Source organism: Cataglyphis hispanica, chromosome 1 (assembly GCF_021464435.1).
Source record: "Cataglyphis hispanica isolate Lineage 1 chromosome 1, ULB_Chis1_1.0, whole genome shotgun sequence".
NCBI classification, from domain to species: Eukaryota; Metazoa; Arthropoda; class Insecta; order Hymenoptera; family Formicidae; genus Cataglyphis; species Cataglyphis hispanica.
In genome coordinates this window covers 9,260,495-9,282,833 of record NC_065954.1, presented here as the reverse complement: position 1 = coordinate 9,282,833, position 22,339 = coordinate 9,260,495, and the positions used below count along the sequence as shown (strand labels likewise).

The 22,339-nt window shown below is 35.9% G+C and overlaps 1 protein-coding gene across 1 annotated transcript; it reads left to right on the top strand.

Annotated features, from left to right (window-relative positions):
• Nucleotides 1-11,883: 11,883 nt before the first annotated feature.
• Nucleotides 11,884-14,031, top strand: LOC126850504 (serine palmitoyltransferase 1-like). Its single transcript, XM_050593609.1, has 2 exons — nt 11,884-12,996; nt 13,114-14,031. Exons 1-2 carry the CDS (start codon nt 12,024-12,026, stop codon nt 13,623-13,625), a joined length of 1,485 nt encoding a protein of 494 aa, XP_050449566.1. The 5' UTR covers nt 11,884-12,023; the 3' UTR covers nt 13,626-14,031.
• Nucleotides 14,032-22,339: the final 8,308 nt, after the last annotated feature.

Below are 22,339 nucleotides of genomic sequence, written 5' to 3'. Positions count from 1 at the left end.
GGACCTCTGTACCGCCCGGTCAAATGACAGTGATCGCGGATGCGAACGTCCTCCGGCTCGAACGGTCTCTCACACACGTGACAGTTCGTCGCGTCGCGGAATCTCTTCCGTTCGTCCGCCGTAAGAGGTGTCATAGGCGCGATAGCGTTCAAAATGTCTCTCGCGCGAAGCGCTAGATCTCGCAGTTCCAGAACAAACCACGACACGCAATTCTCGCCGCGATGCGATCTGTACATCGATCTAGTGTGTCGTCGAACGCGCATCGCGCGTAATATCCCACGCTGTGAGCCTTATGACGTTGAACGATGAACGTATTCGGCGTTCTTCTCTCCTTCTTCCTCTCCAGCGCGCATTCCAAATCAGCGTACACCACGAACGGAACTCGCTCCTTTCTCTCGTAGTTGTTAAAATTTAACTATTTGTCCTCTTCGGTCGGAAGAATGATAGCGCACTCGTTCATTCTCTCGCAATTCTCGCTATGAGCCGATAACTTATCGCTCGTCCGAAAATAGTGCATGCATCTGCGAAATATTTATTATATAGTATATTCATTATATAGTGCGTTATTAACAAACTTTTTAGTTCGTACTCACCGATCGCATATATGCGTTTTATGTCGCCGAGCGCTCAATTGCGAGCCGACGAGAGGGGACAGATTCTTAATCCACACGAAGTGCGTCGCGTTACCTCGTCGCGTCGCGTCGCTAAGAAACAACAAATTAACGTGTCTCTCCCTCTTACTATTGGTAAGACGCAGAGGAACTATATCTCTTTTCTCATCCTTTTTATTCTTTTTATCACGAATGGTATATACGTTAATAGATATATCGTTAAGACGCTCGAACCTGGCGATTCCGTTCAAATTCATAGGAAATTCGACATCTTCCAGATTCAATACCGCTATAGTGAGGGTACCGCGAACTTCTCTCCGCGTGCTTTTCGACCGGGTATAGAGCGGCGACTACCGCCCACGCGAAACACGCATCGTCCGTAGATCGCACACAGCTTTTTTCAACTTAATCTCTCGCGGAATTTCGACGTAACATCCAGCGCGCATAGGATTATATTTGTTCACGTTCACCGTTAGATTCAATATTCGCGATAACGCCCATCCGCTATCGCGCTCTTGAAACTCTTCCAACGCTAAAATCACATCGACTATGCGCTTCCCATACCACTCTCGCAAATTGGACGTAGACAGAAGCGGATGATTCTTCGTGACGATAGTCTTAACAGCGATCTTGTCGCCCGAGACGAACTCGCCATTGAACGCGGTATTGACTTTGACGCTGTCGTATCTGCCCATAACATCGCGTACTCGATCGAGCACCGTGTCTCTAACATCCTCGAGAAACCGCAATGGTTCGATATAATCGAGATTGATAACGGCGCCAGTTAAAACGCGCCTAGCGAAAGCCGTCTCGATCTCGGACCACGAGAATCCCTCGCGCTTCTCGCCGCCACCCGAGCGCTCGAAACGTCTACGCAGATCATCTCTCGCGCCCGTCAATCGAACGATTCGAGCGATCAGAGTGTTGATCGTCCCGGTGAATCTCCCTCGACGTTCCTCTCGATACCTCTCTCGCAGAGACTCGAGACGCTCGTCGCATCGGCGCGCCCACGCGAGATACGCGTCCGTCGTCGCGACGCTCCGCGCACTATTGAAAAGATCGCTCTCTTCCGTTTCTCTATCCATTTATCGTTAGATGCACAGATTCTTTAATAATAAATCGTGTATCTTCCTTAACCCTTTCGCTACGAGCGTCGCCTATAGACGACATCCGCGCGACGACCTGTGTGTACGAGCGCCGCCTATAGACGACATCCGCGCGACGACCTGTGTGTACGAGCGTCGCCTATAGACGACATCCGCGCGACGACCTGTGTGTACGAGCGTCGCCTACAGACGACATCCGCGCGACGACCTGTATGTACGAGCGCCGCCTATAGACGACATCCGCGTGATACTACTTGACCATGAGACCCGCGATGTTTTTATTTTAAAGTGTAATTTTTAATTTTTAAATATATTTTTATTGATAATAATTGCAAAATCTCCAAATATGTTGTTGTATAACACTTAAAGAATCGTACGATCCGGAGAATGACGAGGCTGCACCGAAAGATGTAAGTCCGAACACCAGTTTACCTAAGCGCAACATGCACACTTTTCGGCTCAGTGCTCCGTTCAGTGCCGCTACTTCGGCGGCATGGTGGCCCGTTCAACGGTGTCACTCCGACGGAGCACACTGCCGTAGCGAAAGGGTTAAACTCTTCGTGATAAACACGATACTCTTAATTCGCATATTAATCATTCTTCCGGTTAGCCTCGTCAAACCGCTCGACGCTTCAAAAAGTTTTCCGCGATTCCTCGATTCATTAGTCGTTCCTCAATGTACGCAGAATCTTCCTACAAACGAACCACGTTCCCCCTTTCTCGTACTCCTCGATGTAAAACAAGGCTCTCGTCTCGCATCCGCTACACCAGAGTCTCGACACGTCGAAGATCTCGTCGATGAGATTCCTCCCCCGCACCATCACGCCGACCGTTACCTCCGTCAAGTGCGTCGATACGCTTCTGACGTAACTCGGTCGGTGCGCGCAATCCGTGCAATATCTCTCCTCCTCCTCGATATATCTCCCATTATCGAACAGACAACCGAATTGATAGTAGCAATGCACGACGTGATTCCTCTCCCACGAAAAATCCGGAACGCTGTACCGTCACTTCCAGTTGCGATAAAGCAGATAGCGATCGGCTCCGACGTTCGCAAAGGGCTCGTCGAACCGCGCCTCGCTCGCCTCTCGCACGAGTTCCTCCGTGAAATCGATCTCCTCCGCGCAATATAAACAGTCCTCTAATTTTTACGTAGTTCTTCCTTTAAACAAGTTGGAATTTCCAAAATCTGTATATCATCGATACTCTTAATATGAGTATTAACCACTCTTCCGGCTAATCTCGTCAAAGCGCTAGGTACGCGCTTCATCGCGACATTCCGAAGAAATACCCTCGAACTAATATTTCGCGATAGCGGCGTCCTTTTATAACGACGAGAACAATGGAAAAAGAGTGCATCTCGGTTAACCGCCGGATAACTCCGTCGCCGGACGCTCCACGGCTCCCCTAATCGCGAAACGACGAAAAAACTTGAACGAAATTATCTCCGCTCCTTAAAGCTCACCGGACGCCGCGACGCTATTTATAAATCGCGCGCTTGAAGCGGCGTCGATAAAGAAAAACGCTATTAATGCATCGCGCTCTAAGCGGCGCTGATAAGGAAACCGCGGCTCGTTCTTCGAAAATCTTCCCTCGCCCCTCCTCGCCCTCTCGTCTACGACCGCGCGCGCGCCTCCCCCCCGCCCCACGCCTCCCTCGCCATACGTACCCCCTGTCCTTCCGCCGTGCCTTCACTCTTCCCCTGAGATATCTTTCTATCTTACTTTATCATATATCTTTCTCTTTTACTCTTACACCTGGTTCTTAAGAAGCAAGTGGGCTAGAAGCGGCCTATATTTCCTACTCGAAATGTTAATGCCACAAGTAGCAATTGAAAAAATAGTGCAAGAAAACAGTGGAAATAAATACCACACAGGAAAAAGGAAAATTAAGCGACATTCCGCGTACCGAAAAGATAACGCAAGCGCTTCGAATCGAGCATTTAAATAAAGAAGAATTAAAAACAATAAAAAAAATATGCGAAAATTATAGCGACATATTCCACATTGAAGGAGAACCACTGATGTGTACCAGCACGATAGTGCATCATATCGCAAGCAGATAGTGCACCGGTCAACGTCCTTACCGTCTGCCAGAGAAACATAAAGAAGAAGTGCAGCGTCAAGTACAAGAGATGCTAAAAAATAAAATTATAAGGCCCAATATGAGCCAATGGAACGCATCACTTCTGGTAATACCAAAAAAGCAGACGCGTCCGGAAAATCGAAAATGCGAGTCATCGTAAATTTTAGAAAATTAAATGATCTAACAATAGAAGATTCATTCTCCCTACCGAATATCTCAGATATTCTAGATCAATTAGGAAATGCAAAATATTTCAAGACATTAGACTTAGCGTCCGGATACCATCAAATTCCTATGGCGGAAAAAGATAAAAATAAAACTGCCTTCTCTACACCACATGGACACTACGAATTCAACAGAATGCCATTTGGATTAAAAAATGCACCTGCGACGTTCCAACGATTAATGAATGCGATACTAACAGGCCTACAGGGAATAAAATGTTTAGTATATTTAGATGATCGTTTAGTATATTTAGATATCGTAGTTTATGGAGCCAACCTACAAGAGCATAATAAAAGACTTATCGAAGTCTTATAAAAGTTCCGAGAAAATAATCTAAAATTACAACCTGAGAAATGCGAATTCCTATGAAAGAAAGTGACATATTTAGGGCACATAATTACAGAAAACGGAATATCATCAGATCGAGCCTGTGTCCAATTGCAACCATATGTGTCCGTTCGAACTGGTGTCCGATCAGGCCTCTATCCGATCGGGCTTGTGTCCGATTGCAACCATGTGTCCGATCGAGCCGGTGTTCGATCGAAAAATTTTGTCGTGTCCGATCAGTAATGTGCGCAATCAAGACTCACTCTAGAAATCATTTTAGATAACCTAAAGGAAACGTCACAAATACCACAAGGAATACACTCCCCATTCCAAATATCCACAGAAAATTGGAGAACAATCGAAAAATTCTTGACAATTAGCGCGTACCAAGACAACGCGAATATATTTACAATTATAAAAATTCCGTTAACCACATATCCGGAATACGAAATAATAAAAGTCATCCCACTACCAACGCACAAAGCTAATAAAACATTTATATTTATAGAAATAAATCTGTCAATAATAGCGATAGATGCAAAAAGTCGAACATACTTTACGCCAACCGAAGGTGATTTAGATAAATGCGTGCGAAATAGCGACCAATATGTCTGCGAACAGAATTATCCGAGACATTACATAGACGACGGAGCGTTATGCGAAGTACAAGCGTACATACAATCAGACACTTACATAAACAATTGTAACATTCGACACATACACAACAATATGGATAGCGCTAAGCAACGCGAATTCATGGCTATATTTCATGCGAAAAAAACAAACGGTCGAAATAACATGCAAAAACGAAACAACTCGAAATTTAGAAATAAAAAAAACAAAACGAATCACGCTAAAAGAAAAATGTAAATTGACGACACAAGACGTGATAAAACGAACAAATAAACCCGCGATAACCGTTGCACAAACATGCCTACCCGATTACAACCTAACAACAACGAACTGACAAACTATTAGACAAAATAAAGCTTATAAAATTACGAAAAAAAATTAGAAATCCGACCGAATTAAGGGATTTGAGCAAAAGACTCCACGAAATAAACAAAGACATAAACAATAACTATTCCTCGACAAACGAACGTATCATATATCCAATAACGACAAGCTGCACGGGAATAATAATAACAATAAACGTTATAATAGCAATAATTTATACTAAGAAAAAAGTAAATAACAAAAAGTAAAATACATTAGAAACTAACATAAACCCGATGTGCAAACCAAAACAATTCAGGAGCACATCTATGGCACGCGGAATAAATGTAACAGCGGAAATAGAAACCGATACTACGATAAACAACACCGCGATATTATATTAAATAAAGTAATCTTAAGAAACTATTATAAAAAACGAAAAATTTATGTAGACGAAAATTCACAAATAGTTAATTTTCTTTTTCCAAAGGGAGAGGGATGTCGTAGCCCGACCAATTTCCCAATAAATTAAATATAAAAGATTAAGTAAAGATTAAGAAAGATTAAGAAAGAGCAAAGTAAAGCATAATAATTAATATTGCCCAAGGAAAAGTAATCAAGAAAGAATAATGAAATATAAGATTAAATTATATAAGAGACGCGACTACGAAAAGGAAGCCACGGTCAAGTTCTCGGAAGCTGAGTAAGCAGCTGACGAGACAGACTGACAAACGAAGCACGAGACGTATTCCGGCCAGGGTCATCACATTCCTTCCGATCCGACCAATTAATATATATATTGAGACGAGATGAGCAGAGAAGAGAGCAAAATCAGAAGAACGACAGCTCTCACGCTCGCCGAAAGTATAACATATCGCGCTCGATCTTTATAATCGGGAACAAGTGCAAAGTGTATAAAGTCTTGTAAAATATATCAAGTTATACCAGAAGACCATGAGTATCTTATGCAGAGAATGGATCCTAATCCTTTGAGCGTGCAAATCCCGAACAACCCCTTCGTCAGCGGCTAGGGGCACAACAAAACAAAGTTTGTGAAGTTTTCTTTGTGTGTGAAGGTTTCTTTTCACAAAAAGAACTGAAAAAGAACAACAGAAAAATATAATTTGAAAGAGGACAACAGTGAAGGTATTATCAAAAATTTGTAATTTTTTCTTTACTTATTTATAGTTTGTATTAACGTACATATAATTGAAAATTTTATAAATTAGATTATGTGTAAATGCTAGGCACAAAATATATATAAGTATTATATTACTTTAAAAAGATAAGTGTTATATTACTTTAAAAAGATTCACTTTTTAAAGTAAAAAAGGATTCAAGTGTCATTTGTATCATTGCATATGTAATTTTATCGATACTTCCAGCTCTAAATTTTGATAATTATAAACCTACTTTCCAAGAATTAAAATTGCTGGAAGATTTTGAACGAGTAACAACTCACGAAGTGATAGAAAAAAATGCCTTTTTATACATTGCCGATTATGTGGTACATAGATTCCGTGATGAATATGATTATTTAGGAATTCCTACAAAAACACTTTCTGATATACCTAATAATGATTGACTTCTTTTCCTATCTTAAAGAAATTGTATTTATCCTTCTGCATCCTTCCAAAATGCAGCTGAAATAATGAACGAGGAATTTGAAAATTTTCATGACAATTTTTTTAGTGCAGAGGACAAAATATTTGATAAATTAACTAATATAGTTATTGCTAAAGTTAATGAGTTCCCCCAAAAATTGTCTTATACGTACTAGAACGTACATAAGATTAAAAAAAATAGAGATAATTTTAATTAAAAAAAGAAAAAAATATATAAGCTGTGCAATATATATCGAAACAATAAAGTAATTTATATTTAAAATAATTTATATTTAGAAAATACTTTTTAGAATCCTTAATAAATTAAAGTATATTAATACTTAATTTAAAGTATATTAACACTGTATACTAATATAAATATATTTTTTTTTTCTGATATTTAGAAATAGATTCAACTATTTTATACGTGTTTAATTTGTTATAGATTGTTATAGACTTATTCTACGAATAAGTCCTACGAATAGGTAAATTATGTAGCGAAAGCAAAAAAAACTAATATGGAGTTCTCTGGTAAGTATAAAAACATAATATATTTGTCATACGGACTAATTGTAATTGTAAGATTATATTTATAACTCATATGGAACTTTTTTGTAAGTGAAAACATAATTTGATAAAAATTATGGAAAATTACTTTATACAATTTTATAATATAATATAATATACAATATAGCTTGCCGACACAATTGCCTTGCACCAAATTAATAACGTACGAAGGTCATCAGGGAATGGTCACCTGCATTAATGAACATACAATATAAAAAACGAGAGCAGAATAGATTTCTCTTGTCTGTTCCTGAAGATTGACGAATGGAACAAGATTTTATACAACAAAATCTAAAGAATGACAAAGTAGATGAAGAAGATCGGATAAATTTAATCTTAGTTCTGTACCGTCTTTATTCATATTACGACATTTATATTTTATCTGTTCTTATGACATCTACTTTCTCTGATATAAAAAGCATGTTTATTTAATCATTTTAATAATTTCTTGAAATTAATTATCACATATAAAATATTCAAACATTTTGACTGTTTTGTGATGAAAAATATTGGCAACTATTTATTATATTTAATGATTTTATTAAATATAATAAATAGTTGCCAATATTTTTTATTTTTTGATATATTAAAACAACTTGTACTACTTAAAAATGAATATTAAGTGTAATATTATAAATCATAATCAATAATAATAATAATTATAGTTATAATAATAATAAAATAAACTAATAATAATAATAATAATAATAATAATAATAATAATAATAATAATAATAATATAATAATATAATAATAATATAAATTAGATTTGGTTCTACGGATAGATTATATAACAAAAGTAGAAAAAGTATATGGAACTCTGGTAAATAAAAACATAATTTATATATTAATGTACTAATAGACTCATTGTAATTGTGAGTTTATATTTATAACTTAGTTTGTTTTTGAACAAATTATATTAAGACAGGCTCTATTTTATATTGCAAATTTATTATTTTTGGTATTTTTATAAAATATTTTTATAAATTTTAATTATATTTAAATAATGTGATAATCCTATATTTGAATTTTGCGGGTGCATTTGGGATCAATTTTTGATTGGCTATTCCATCATATTACCGCCATTAAGCGCAATGTTACACCCACATTATTACATCATGGATTGCGTTCCGTTTCACGCATAGAGCGCATAGATCGCTTGGAAATCTATAATATATGTTACGTGAACTATAGATTTTCAGGTATGCGCTCAATGCGTGAAACGGAATGCATCCATGGTAAAAGCTGAGTTTTAAAACCTATTTCATGGGCAGTGCAGCAATTCTGTAAAATCACCAAACAATGCTAGTTAGTTACTAAACTGTTTTTCACTGCTCATAAAATATTACCTTAAGGGCCAATTTCATCACCTTCGTTAGGCATATGTTGTGGACCAATCAATTTCTTTATGTTTATGGTTATGCGCTTGTGCAAAAGTGTGTTTCCCACTTTAACTAACTGTAGGTTGTAACGTCTTGCCAATTTTAAAAACTATATTCTAGCTAGTAATTAAGTACCGCTTTTATCCCTACAAAATACCTATGGAATAATTATGTAATCCATTTGCTTTTATTTTAATTGTTAACTAATTTCATTAATTGCTTATCATTCTAGTTTCATATGGTTATTTAACCTAAAAACCGAATATATTTTAATCCTTTTAGTAATAATAATCAATGGCGCAAGGAATTGAGAATTCCTTAGATCGACGAATCAGGAAGCATTATTTAGAACTAGCTAGCTGTACAGCAGTGACTTTCTAGAACTAACCTGCTGATTACTTTAAGAACGAACTTGCGAGCGAGTTTCACACTCGATAATATCGATACTAATATCTAACTTTTAAGATTTTAATATTTAATCATACAGACAAATATATATATAATAATTACTCACTCTTAAATTGAGGAGTAAATGCGCCGTACTTTATGGAATCATAAAACGTATATAATAATAATTTGTTGACTATGATTTGTTGAATATTATAATTATTTTATCCAAAACAACACATATTAAACTTTCAATACTATATTCAATACAATTATACTTTATCAATAATTAAAATCATATTAATTAAAACAGGTTATTATATAATGCGCGAATGCTTCCATAAAGAAATGATTTTAATAAAATTAATATGCTTTTATTGTAGTATCGATCAAACGACCATAAATATAAATTTAAGAGGCTTATATTCTATGGAATCATAAATTATATACATTACATATAATACATATAAGTTATCTAAAAGATCTATTTTTTGAAGTATAGAATGCCATAACTTTATATAAATTGCCAACTTATTATCAGAACTGAAATAAATAGAACAAATGATTCCATAAATTAATAAGCATAAATATTAACCATATTATTAAGGATTTTATATTATAAAATATTAATTAAGCCGAAGAGAATGCGCATAAGAGGCCTCATATCAGTGAAACCTGATATTGCGAGCGATAAGTCGAACGGACTCGCGACGGCTACGACCACGAGCGCCGAAACTTAATAGTCAGATAAACATATCGATCGACAATTCTCAGAAGAATTGTTGTTAAAAATCTTTCTTCTCAGAAGTCCTCCACTGAATCATTCTAAGAACCTTCCAGAGCTCAACGCGTGATCTGCACACGGCCCGAAGACCCTTTGTTTCGACAGTATATAAGCCGGCGATTTCGAACCTTCGGGGCAGTCAGTTCGGTCAGTTAATTAAGAGATCTTCGAGCATTCAGTTCGAGCATTGCATTACATTCAATTCAATTCAGTTCGGTCAGTCAATTAAGAGATCTTCAAGCATTCGAATCATTTATTCTTAGCTAACATTATTCATTACTAATTCATTACTATTTCGTACAAGTATTCGCTCCGTATTATTCGTTCATTGTTCGCGTACTATTCACCATACCATTTCGATTAATATATTAATTGTTATTACTGTCGATTCAGTGTTAAGTTGTGTAAAACTAAGGAAATAATAAAAAACTTTGTGCATACATCTGTGTACTTTTATCCGGCCTACTTCATCCACGACCGAGGTCTTAAAGGACGAGAGAAGGGCCTAACAGAGTACGACCAGAACTTGAACAGAAGGAAGGATTTTCCTGCCACATCACGGTAAGTACTTACAATTACTATAAATCCCCATCTTTCCATAAATATTAGAAACTTTATTTGAATTGACTGACAACCCCTAATATCATTCAATTACCTTTTCATCCTCTAAATAATAAGAAATCCCCTGTCAAGCATTAGCAAGTGGCTGACAGTTTCCAGTCAGTCATCTTTAATCTATTATCCTACTATTATTTAAAACACCTCTATAATATCAATACTAAGTAAGATTTATAAATTCCATGCAAAATATACACTACTGTTGTCATTTAAACCTGACTTAATCTTGCAACATTTTGCTCTTTTTCCCGAAAATCCATCGTTGCCGAGCGCTTATGGTGCCCCTGGCGACTCCCTCCTTTCTTCCTAAATTCTGAATATAATCCTTAAACCTCGTTGCCGAGCGCTTATGGTGCCCTGGCGACCTCCTCCTTTCTTCTTGAATTCTTTATATAACCCTTAAACCTAGTTGCCGAGCGCTGATCGAGGTGCCCTGGCGGCGTTTCCTATCAATTTAAAAACCTCCCACAAGAAATGACAACAGGAGATTAAATTGAAATCAAATTTATTATCTAATTTTCTGAACACAACCCAATCCTTGAACCTAGTTGCCGAGCGCTAATTACGGTGCCCTGGCGACATTACACATTCTCCCTAAAATTCCATCGTTGCCGAGCGCTTATTACGGTGCCCCTGGCGACATTCGACCTCTTTTCTAAACCTTCTCTTTCTATCAGAAATTTAGAGTCATAATATAATCAAGTATTGATATTAAATAAAAGACCTTATTCCTTAGACAATTCTCATAATAAATTAATTCGATCTAACTAACTCTCTATTATTTAGTGTCCACAATTTGTTAACTACCCTTAATTTCTATTATAATGTTCCTTTTCAAATCTTAATTCTCTAACTCTTACGGTTTCTAATTAATATATATATATATATATATATATATATATATATATATATATATATATATATATATATATATCTTAAGTAACAAGTCCCTTGCATATGGTGAACCCGCAATACAAGCGGACTTGCCATAAAACGCAACCATAATCGATATCTTTCTTTTATTATAATATTAAAATTCTCTATTCTTTAAACTTGATTAACCTTCGAATTATTTATACCTAGTTGCGTCCATATCCCTAAAATACCTAGTGAAACTTCCTAGTAACCAACTAGTTCCGCGCTACATCATTTCCCTAGATCCACTAGATTAGTCCTAGCTCTCGGCGTCCCTGGGGTATAGCCGGTGAAAGCAGGTTGTCCCATAAAAGTAGAGAGCAATCTTTTTCTCACTAACTGTGGTATAGAGAGAGAAAGAGCGTCGCTGAGACGTAACAAGGTATATATCTATGTATATTCGCACGCGAAACTAATTAGCCATATAGATAAGAAGATTATGTAATATTTATAAGAATTATTGTTATCAATATTATATGTGCTCATATCATTTTGGTAAATTTTATCGTAAGCACAAAGATAGCATATTGTTTGGAAAAGCAAGTATCATGAGCACAAAGTTTTTATTTATTGAATCAGTGGAGATTTTGCGGAATACCTTACCGCATTATAAGATCTTTTTGGAAGTGATTTTAGTGATTTGGCTAGCTTGGTTTATTTCTAAAAGGCGAAATAACAGTCATTCAATACCATCAAAAGAATTAGTAGAAAGTAAATTAGCAGAGTATCGACCAGAGTCTCTAGTACCAAAACCACTGGAAGAACATCCTTCGCTAAATCCTAAATACATTACTTCTAGAGTTGGAAAAAGAATAACAGTCAATGGTAAAGATTGTCTCAATTTGGGTACACATAATTATTTGGGTTTAAGCGACAGTGCAGAAATACTAGAGAGTGCAATAACAGCTATAAAGAAATATGGTGTTGGCTCGTGTGGACCACGAGGTTTTTATGGAACTGTCGATGTACATCTTGAACTAGAAGAACGTTTGGCTAATTTTATGAACGTCGAGGAAGCAATTATTTATTCCTATGGATTTGCAACTATAGCATCTGCAATTCCAGCTTATTGTAAACGTAATGATTTGATATTCGTAGATGATCAAGTAAATTTTGCAATTCAAAAAGGATTAGATGCATCTCGTGGAAATATCCAATATTTTAAGCATAATAATGTTCAAGATTTACATAATCTTTTAATAAAACAAATGGAAGCAGATAAACAACATCCTAAAAAAGCTGCAAAAGCTAAACGTTTCCTGATTATAGAAGGCATCTATATGAATACAGGAAATATTTGCCCTTTGCCAGAATTATTAGATCTTTGCAAAAAATATAAATTGAGAATTTTTATTGATGAATCGATATCATTTGGTACTATTGGTTTACATGGAAAAGGTGTTACTGAATATTTTAATATTCCTAGAAATCAAATAGATATGATAATGGGTGAGAAAAATTGTACATTGTAAAATTGCCAATAATTAAATGTATTAATATGTGTATATATATTATATATATATATATATATATATATATATATATATATATATATATATTTTTTAGGATCTTTAGAAGGAGCTATAGGAACTATTGGAGGTTTTTGTGTGGGAACATCATTTGTTATTGATCATCAACGTTTATCTGGACTTGGTTATTGTTTTTCAGCATCTCAGCCTCCTCTTTTGGCATCTGCTGCTATTACTTCTTTAGATATCATGGAAAATAATTTACAAATGTTTCAATTATTGAAAGATAATGCCTTAGCAATAGACAGTGGTCTTAAAGAAATATCAATGTTAGAGTGCTCAAGTTCTGCAGAATCACCTTTGAAACACATATATTTAAAAGAAAAAAAAGATCGTGCCATTGAAGAGAAATTACTATCAGCTATATCTAATAAATGTGTAGAAAATAATTTGGCAGTTATACTTCCTGCTTATTTGGAAGTGGAAAAAGTTTTACCTAGACCTAGTCTGAGAATTTGTATATCTGCTAATTTGAATAAAAGCGATATCAATTTTGCATTAAATATTTTGAAGAAATGTACAGAGGAAATTTTGTCATTTTACAATTGAAAGAGAAACAAATAAATCGTAAAGAAAACATTCAAAGAATCCACACACACACACAAACAAATATATTACAAATATATCGTGTGTATATATATATATATATATATATATATATATATATATATATATATCTTTTGAAAATATATTTTAACTATATTTTTATGTTGTTGATAAAATATTGTTAAAAACAAAGCTTTATAATTATCAAATAAGAAAATGTTTTTAAAAATTTTTTCTTAAAAAATATTTTAATATTCATGTGAGATAGAAGTAGAAAGTTGTTTTTGTAATAGTCTTAGAATTTAAATGCTGTTTATATTCTTTACTTAATACCACTAAATATTGATACATAAAAATAAATATAATTAATATTATTTTATTATAATATTACTTGTACTACATGCAGAGTGTTTATTTGAGTTTTATCACAATGCTGTCAACTAAGTAATATATAATAAAATTATAATTATATAATAAAATTATAATAAAATTATAATTATAATTATAATTTTTTATTACATATGTAACCCAATCATAATCTTATGGTCAATATAACATTCCTGTTCTAATCTAATATATTGCAGTATTTTTGTGGCGTAATACTTAAAACCGAACTATTCTTGAATCTATATCACTATTATACATTTAATTCAAGAACTATTTTAACAAGTTTTTTTTTATTAATAATAACTACAGGATCACTTTTATAATTTAAATATAACAAAAAATCACTTTGAGTTTTTAAAAATGTCTGTTTCATTATGTAGAAAAATTGAGTTTGGAATTCTAATCTTTTTTCTGGCAAGAATTTGGCATTACCATACAAATTTTTGACAAAATTTGTAAATTTCAACAAATATATCTTAACTTAACTGATAAAGTTATTAATGATTCTTGGAATTGATGATTGGTCAAAGTGGCAATATATCATAAAAAATTCAAAGAAGTATAAAGTTCTACAAAATTCATGATTAATTTTCTTATTTGCAATTTTTAAGTAAATGTTTAGAATAAGCATTCCACTTAGATTTTGATATATATATGAAAAAAAAAGAAAAATATATATATACAGGGTGTATCAAAACAAGTATAGTGTCCTTAAAGGATCGTATTCCTGAATGAATTCTAAAACGATTTTTCCTTTACGAAAATTTGATCTGAAACTTAGTTTTTAAATTATAAAAGGAAATAGTGATCGAATTACGGGACGGGTACATATGGTAGGCAGGGGCGGTGCAACTTATCATTCGATACAGGCGCTTACGCGAGGCGCTCGCTACAGCTGACCCGAGTGCTACAGCGTACTCATCCCGTAAGTTGCTCACTATTTCCTTTTATAATTTAAAAACTAAGCTTCAGACGAAATTTTCGTAAAGAAAAAATGATCTTAGAAATCATTCAAGAATAAGATCCTTTAAAAACGAACGATTATTCTAAATCACCCCGTTACAGCACTCGATCAGCTGTTTGCTATACGCGATGAGTGTGTGTGTGTGTATGTGTGCATGTGTCGTGTGCGTGTGTGTCTATGTATGAGAACGTGTACGCGTATTGCATCATACATACACGTTTACATACATACACACACAACACTCTCTCTCTCTCTCTCTCTCTCTCTCTCTCTTACTCACTCACTCTTTCTCACTCTCTAATGTTGTTTGCTTGCTCGCTCGCTCGCTCGTTCGCTCGTTCACTCACATACTTATTCTTACCTTGTAGAGATTCTTTATAAATAAAATAATTAAACAAATAATTATTGCACGCGTATAGCACGAGTTTTTTATCGATTATTTTATATCGATACTTTTACATTTTTACACTTACGCACTGAATCGATAAATTGATTAATGATTTTAACGATTATGACGATCGCGATTATTCACAATGTATCACTACCGATTCACTTAATCACTTGAAAAAATGCGTTATACGTGTACGTATTATTTAACACGGAGAACGCGCGACATAACTCTTGCCTATACAGCAGAAAATTGTCTCGTTTCTCCGACCCCCGATGTTTCTCCTTTGTTTTCCGTTGTAGACAGTCGCTGATTAGCTAACTTTAATATCGTATAACAACGAAAAGAAAGCTCAGATCAAAAAATAGTAAAGGACTTTTTTGTTCAGTTTACTGTGCTCTACCTACTCACGAGCGTTGGCACAATCTTTGCAGGACACCCTGTATATATATATATATATATATATATATATATATATATATATATCATAATTTCATCACAGTTACTTTCAAGATTAAAAGCCTATTTCGGGTCGAAATAAAAATATCACCATTCGATAGAGCATATCCGATTTATTTAAAAAATGTTCGCGATTTTTGATAAAAGCTATTTATTTTCATTTTAAATAGAGGTATACAGGTGGTCTAGGACATCCTGTATATATATATATATATATATATATATATATATATATATATATACAGGATGTCCTAGATCACCAACACATCCCTTTTTTTCAAAAACTAAGCATTTTAGAGAAAAACATTTTAAAGAAAAATTGTATGGTTTTAAGGGGAACATAAGATGGTGTCATTGGTTTGACCTTGGATGGCATCGTTAAGGTCAAGTCAAGGACATTTTTAATTTCTTAAATGGAACCCATTAGACCCTGTATATCTCCTGTATACCTTATTATTTTGTACATAAAAGTATTACGATACAATTATCAAACACTAAATAATTTTCGAGATATTTTATATTTTATACTAATATGTCAGATTAAGATACAAAATAACTCAAAAATTCTTAATGAAAACATACTTTATTATAATGTTTTGGAAAGCTCTTGACATAAGATATAAGAATATGCAATAAAAAATAGGGAATTCCATTTAAAAAATTAGGGGTGTCGTTGATTTGACCTTAACGATGCCATCCAAGGTCAAACCATCTTATGTTCCTCTCAAAACCATACAATTTTAGTTCAAAACGTTTTTCTCTAAAATGTTTAGTTTTTGAAAGAAAAGGGGTGTATGGATGGTCTAGGACACCCTGTATAATATATTTCATATATGTATAAAATATATATATATATATATATATATATATATATATATATATTGCGACGACTTTTCCCTCCGCGAGCCGTCGAACTCTGAGCGCGTCTGCCGTCGTGATCTCTCCGTCGCGCGGTTGTTCGGTTACGCCGACGAACGGGAGTAACATTCTCCAGACGGGAGATGCGGGAAAAAGATCGGGGACAAAAGGAGAATCGAGATATAATTACACGCTGGGAGGGAACGGGGTGGAAGGTGTTCCGCGCGTGCGGTGACGAAACCTTAAAACTTTCGGTACGGAGGGGCTGGCCGCGGTTATACATTCGTGGGACGAGGAAGTTTTCCACGAGAGGGGTTGCACTCTACGGCGGCGTAAGCCGCGAAAACGTGTTTTGCAGCATTCATAGAAATTTCGTGCGTGATTGACACTAAACTTTTCATTCGGGCCGCGACAGGCATCGGTGACTGATGCGGCATTTAACGTCTTTAAAAACATTTCTAAAATGTTTATACTGCTTTGTCGTAACCTACACATATCCTCAGCCAAAATCAGATTTCGACGGAATCTTATCTCGCGGATAAGAAGGAAAGACAGACAAAACAGGCATAGCGCTTAACGTTTTAAAATCATCTATTTCTTCATAATACATTAATTAAAGAGAATGGAGTTGATATAAATAATATGTTTCAGTATTACAAAATTAAAATAAATAACAAAACTAAGGGTATAATATAATAAATTACAAAGCTAATAGTGCAACTTGGTGTGATAGATTTCGAAACAAGGAGAAACGCACAAGCCCACATTGCATTGTTCACACTGATACATCGATTCACGTCTCACACCACCAGCCGCACATACAACGCATCTTCGTTTTCGATTTTTCTTCTCCGACTGGTATATTGAAGGAAAATGTCTCCCTGTGAGCCTTGTAGGATAATTATTCCCTGACCTGCTGCATCGATGATGTTCATGATTTTTGTGATATTCGTGTAAAATTTCTTTGATCAGCTGAAGCTGAAATTTCGCCATTGATATTTGTATTTTTGTGGTGTCCTTATATAGACAGAATGCGTTCCAGACGCAAATATCAATCAAGTGGAAAAAGTATTTCCGATACCATTTTAAACTTTTGCGAGTTGCATCGATAGTACTTATCACCATATCTGATTTGTCGATTATGCCCATTGAAGAATTATAATCTATTACGCATTTTGGCCTTAGAATAAATTCATTTTTTCTTGACTTTTTGGTACTTCTGCAAACTCTTCGTTATGGATAGTAGAAAGCATATAAAATTCCTTTCTGTCAGACCATTTCATTGCCAATAGATTTTCAGATGAGCGGAACACTGCCTCTCCTTTCTTCAATTTATCATTTATCTTCGGCATATCTTTTCGTCTTTTCTGCACTGTGCCACAGGCGTTCGTACCTTTTCGTGGAGTAGATTAAACAATGTGGGACTTGAAAACCAGTTGTCCAGATAAACAGTATGGCCTTTGTTCAGGAAAGATTGCAAAAGCGACATTACAATGTTCCCTGGCTTGCCAATATATGGATATTCGGTAGTTACAGAAGTACTAGCCCCACAATAAATAATTATATCTTGGATATAACCTGTTTTGCAGTCACAAAGAAGGAATGATTTTATCCCAAATCTACTGCGTTTCGAAGGGATATATTGCTTAAAAGACAGACGGCCTTTGTAGAGGAGTAGGCTTTCGTCTATACATAATCTTTGGTATGGCTGAAACGCATTGCTAAATGATGTTCTTAACATTTCCACTACTTCATTTATTTTGTGTAAACGATCAGTAGTGTGGCCGACTATATCCGTAAAATGCAACATTTGCAATAATGAAAAGTAGCGATCCCTACTGATAATTACACTAAAAATATCGCTTCGGAGAAGCTTATCTTTAGACCAGTATTCCTTTAAGGATAGCTTTTTGTTTCGCGTCATTAATAACGACGCAGCAATAAAACAATATAATTCATCCACATCCATCCCTTCTGAAACGTCCAAGTAATCCCTTTTAAGCTGTCGACACCAGTATTTGTTTGTTTTTTCCACAATAAATTTAACTAAATCTTCAGAAAAAAGCTGTCGGAAGTAATCTAAAATTCTTGACGAACGACCTAAATTGTTCCCTACTAATCCCGAATGATGTGGCGTAAAACTATGAATTTTTGGACTATGTTTCTTAGATGTCCATTTTATGCAAGAAGGAGTATCAAATCGTACTTCAGGCATTTCTGCTTCTTCGGACTCCGAGGTGCTAAGTACACGTACCGGATTGTTTCTCCTCCTTTTTCGAAATGCTAATAAATATTCATTTTCTTCTTCAGAATCACTTTTTGAAGCAATGATTTTCTTTGTCCATTGTGCTCCTTTCAAACGTTTTACACTCATCCTGGGGAACTAAATTCAAATTGTAAAAGTCATACATTCAAAAATTAACAATATAAACAGACATATCAATTTGTTTTTCGTAGCTTATCTATAAAGCAGCTAACGTAGCTAAACCGTATCCCGACGATTAGAAAAGCCGGGAATTTTAAACACAGAATAGTAAAGTAATGCGTACTATAGAGAGTAATCATACCCACATACTTTACGTGGGTGCCACTAGGCGGCAGTGGTAGCACCCACATAACTTTCTGAGGATGCCGCCAATTGGCGACGGTAGGATCCAGAAAATGTTTAGTGGATGCCGCCAATTGGCGACGGTAGGACCCAGAGAATGTTTAGTGGATGCCGCCAACGGGCGGCAGTAGTACCGAAAGGGTTAAAACTCGCGATAATTTTAATTGGGCGAAGATACGGTCTTGCACATATCAATTCGTTAAATACGCGAGATAGGCGCGAAAAAAACGCGAAAGAAAGAAGTAGAAAATAGTTTCGTCGCGTGCGGACTAACTCACCTAACAGTAGAGGGACAGGGCATATGTTGAACGAACGCGAAATTGAGGCAAGAAGCGACAAAGACAGAGCGACAAATACACGTAAAATGAGAATAAAATCGTGAGGTAACAAGAAAATAACAGATTTATTACTTTGAATGAATCGTGTCCTGATGGATAAACCATAAAGAGGTGGTGAATTCGCGCAGTTATTCGGCGACCACAAATTCGGAAGCGAGACTGGACACTAGAGACAGTTTAGCATCGCTGAAAATAGGACGCCGTTAAATTAAAGTCGGTCGGGCCTAGACCCGAACGCAATTATACCGGGTCAATTATCGGACCCCGTGTGAATCGATAATATCACTCGCTATTGTACGTTAACCATATGCATCAAGTGCACGCCGAAACATGAACTGCGCAAATATAGCTCGCAACACTCTGTACAATATTACGTACCAACCGCGAAATCACTCTATCGTTCATTCATTCCAACGCATATAATTCGACAAAAAAGAATAAACAGAAAGATATCCGCACGAAACATGCTCACACTCGATGGCTAACAATAAAGATACATAATTGCGAGGCACACTCACTCTCGGCGATAGACAACTCACGCATATATGACTTATACGTTAGACGGGCGAGAAATTTCGCGACTACTGTATTACGTCGTATTTCCGATCCACGATCTTTAGAGAGATGCGGTATTAAACGCGAATATGCGGTATTAAACGCGAAATACTGATTGAATCCGCGAAACCAATATTCAAGACGTTTCGGGGCTCGAATCGCTTGCCGACTTGGTTTTATCGCAATCGAAATCACGCTAATAACGACGCGATGAACATCAAAATTCCGAGCTGAGCTCGGATTCAAAATTAACAACAAATAGCGACCACGACGGCAGAACAAACGTTTCCGATATCGCGAACGCGCTATTATTCAGCGGGATACTCTCACTAGAACGAAGCTCTCCTCCTGGGAGTCCGAGAGCTCTGGCGGCTTCTCGCCGCTCGGCCTCGTCCTCTCGAAATCCTGCCGCAAACTCTCTTGCTCTCCTTGTTCGCGGCCGGGATCTCTCGCTTGCTCACGTTCGATTTTTGCTCGGCAATCGTCCTCGAGACATACACGTCAATCGCACGCTACGTCTGCGTCAGTCTGACCCGGGATCGTCGCGATCTAGAATCGGTAACGCCGGACCAGCTCCAAGGATGCGCAATCGGGGTGCGTGTTATCACGACTAATCGCGTGATAACACGTGAGGCAGCCGCTGGACACACTCTTAATCGTACCGGGGGCGCGCACACCCCCGAGATATCGATCAATAATTTTCGCAGGACCCTTCTGAGGGGACGCCATCGGGTCTCGTCTTGATCTCGGGATCGAGGAACACACTGGCAGTCCTTGGCAACCTCTTTTTTTCCCGCCGCGCCTCGCGGCGGCGGAGCTCCTTCGGGGTCTTTCGAGGGCAAGTCTTCGCACGGTCCTGCGTCCAGATCGAGGATCCCCTCGGTCTCTCGCGTTTCTCGTTGCACGCTTCGGAATTCAACTGTTGCTTATATCCTCCGGTCTCACGTCCTCCCGAAGATCGCCCCTCGTCTTCCGAGCTGTCTTGATTGTTGTCTTCCCGGCTGCTTTCTCGCTCCTCCAATAAGACCATATCATATCGTAATAAGAGAATAATAAAAGAAATTAAAAATAGCGAAATAAATCCAACAGATAACACTCTGGAGATTTCGGTACGGCTTTCGCAATTTTCGACTAGCGCGGACGCGCTCAGCGATCGGTGAGATATCCGGAGGACGCACGAGGAACAGCAACCTCACTATATATATATACATATATACATACACACATACATACATGTGTGTTTGTGTGTGCGTGTGCGTGTGTGTGTGTGTGTGTGTGTGTGTGTGTAAATACATATAATTGTAAATATATATAATTGTTGTATATGTAAATGTTTATGTAGTATTTGTAGTATAAATTTACAAACATTTACAATACATTACATATTTATCTCAATTGGGACAGAATAATGAATTTACAATATTTTGAATATTGAATTTCCAATATCTTAAATATTGTAAATACAGAGTAAATAATGACTCCTCCATCGTCTATTCTTGTGAGACACAACCATATACTTATTTTGTCTCTCCAATAAATATAATCTTTGCATTGAATTTTTTTTCTTGATGATATTTTTTGTGCATCATCCCAGAGAATATGGAAACGTCTTTAAGGCGTCTAAAAGACGTCCTAAAATTATTCAGACGTCTTATAAGATTATTAGAAAGACGTATTTATGATGTCTTTAAGACGTCTTATGTCCTGTTTTATGACGTCTTTGAGATAATGATGTAATAATATAGATGTAACATTGCGCATAATGGCGGCAATATGATGGGATAGCCAATTAAAAATTGGTCCCAAATGTACCCGCAAAATTCAAATGTAGGATTTTCACATTATTTAAATATAATTAAAATTTATAAAAATATCTTATAAAAATACCAAAAATAATAAATTTGCAATATAAAATAGAGCCTGTCTTAATATAATTTGTTCAAAAACAAATTAAACTATAAATATAAACTCATAATTACAATGAGTCTATTAGTATATTAATATATAAATAATGTTTTTACTTACCAGAGCTCCGTATACCTTTCCTACTTTTGTTATATAATCTATTCGTAGAACCAAATCTATTTTATATTATTATTATATTATTATTATTATTATCATTTTTATTATTAGTTTATTTTATTATTATTATTATTATTA

What these genes read in the sequence shown, in the direction of transcription:
- LOC126850504 (XM_050593609.1), top strand. Translation starts at nt 12,024, where the DNA reads ATGTGCTCATATCATTTTGGTAAATTTTATCGTAAGCACAAAGATAGC. An exon ending in TCAAATAGATATGATAATGG is followed by an intron (nt 12,997 to 13,113) that starts GTGAGAAAAATT and finishes TATATTTTTTAG; the next exon opens with GATCTTTAGAAGGAGCTATA.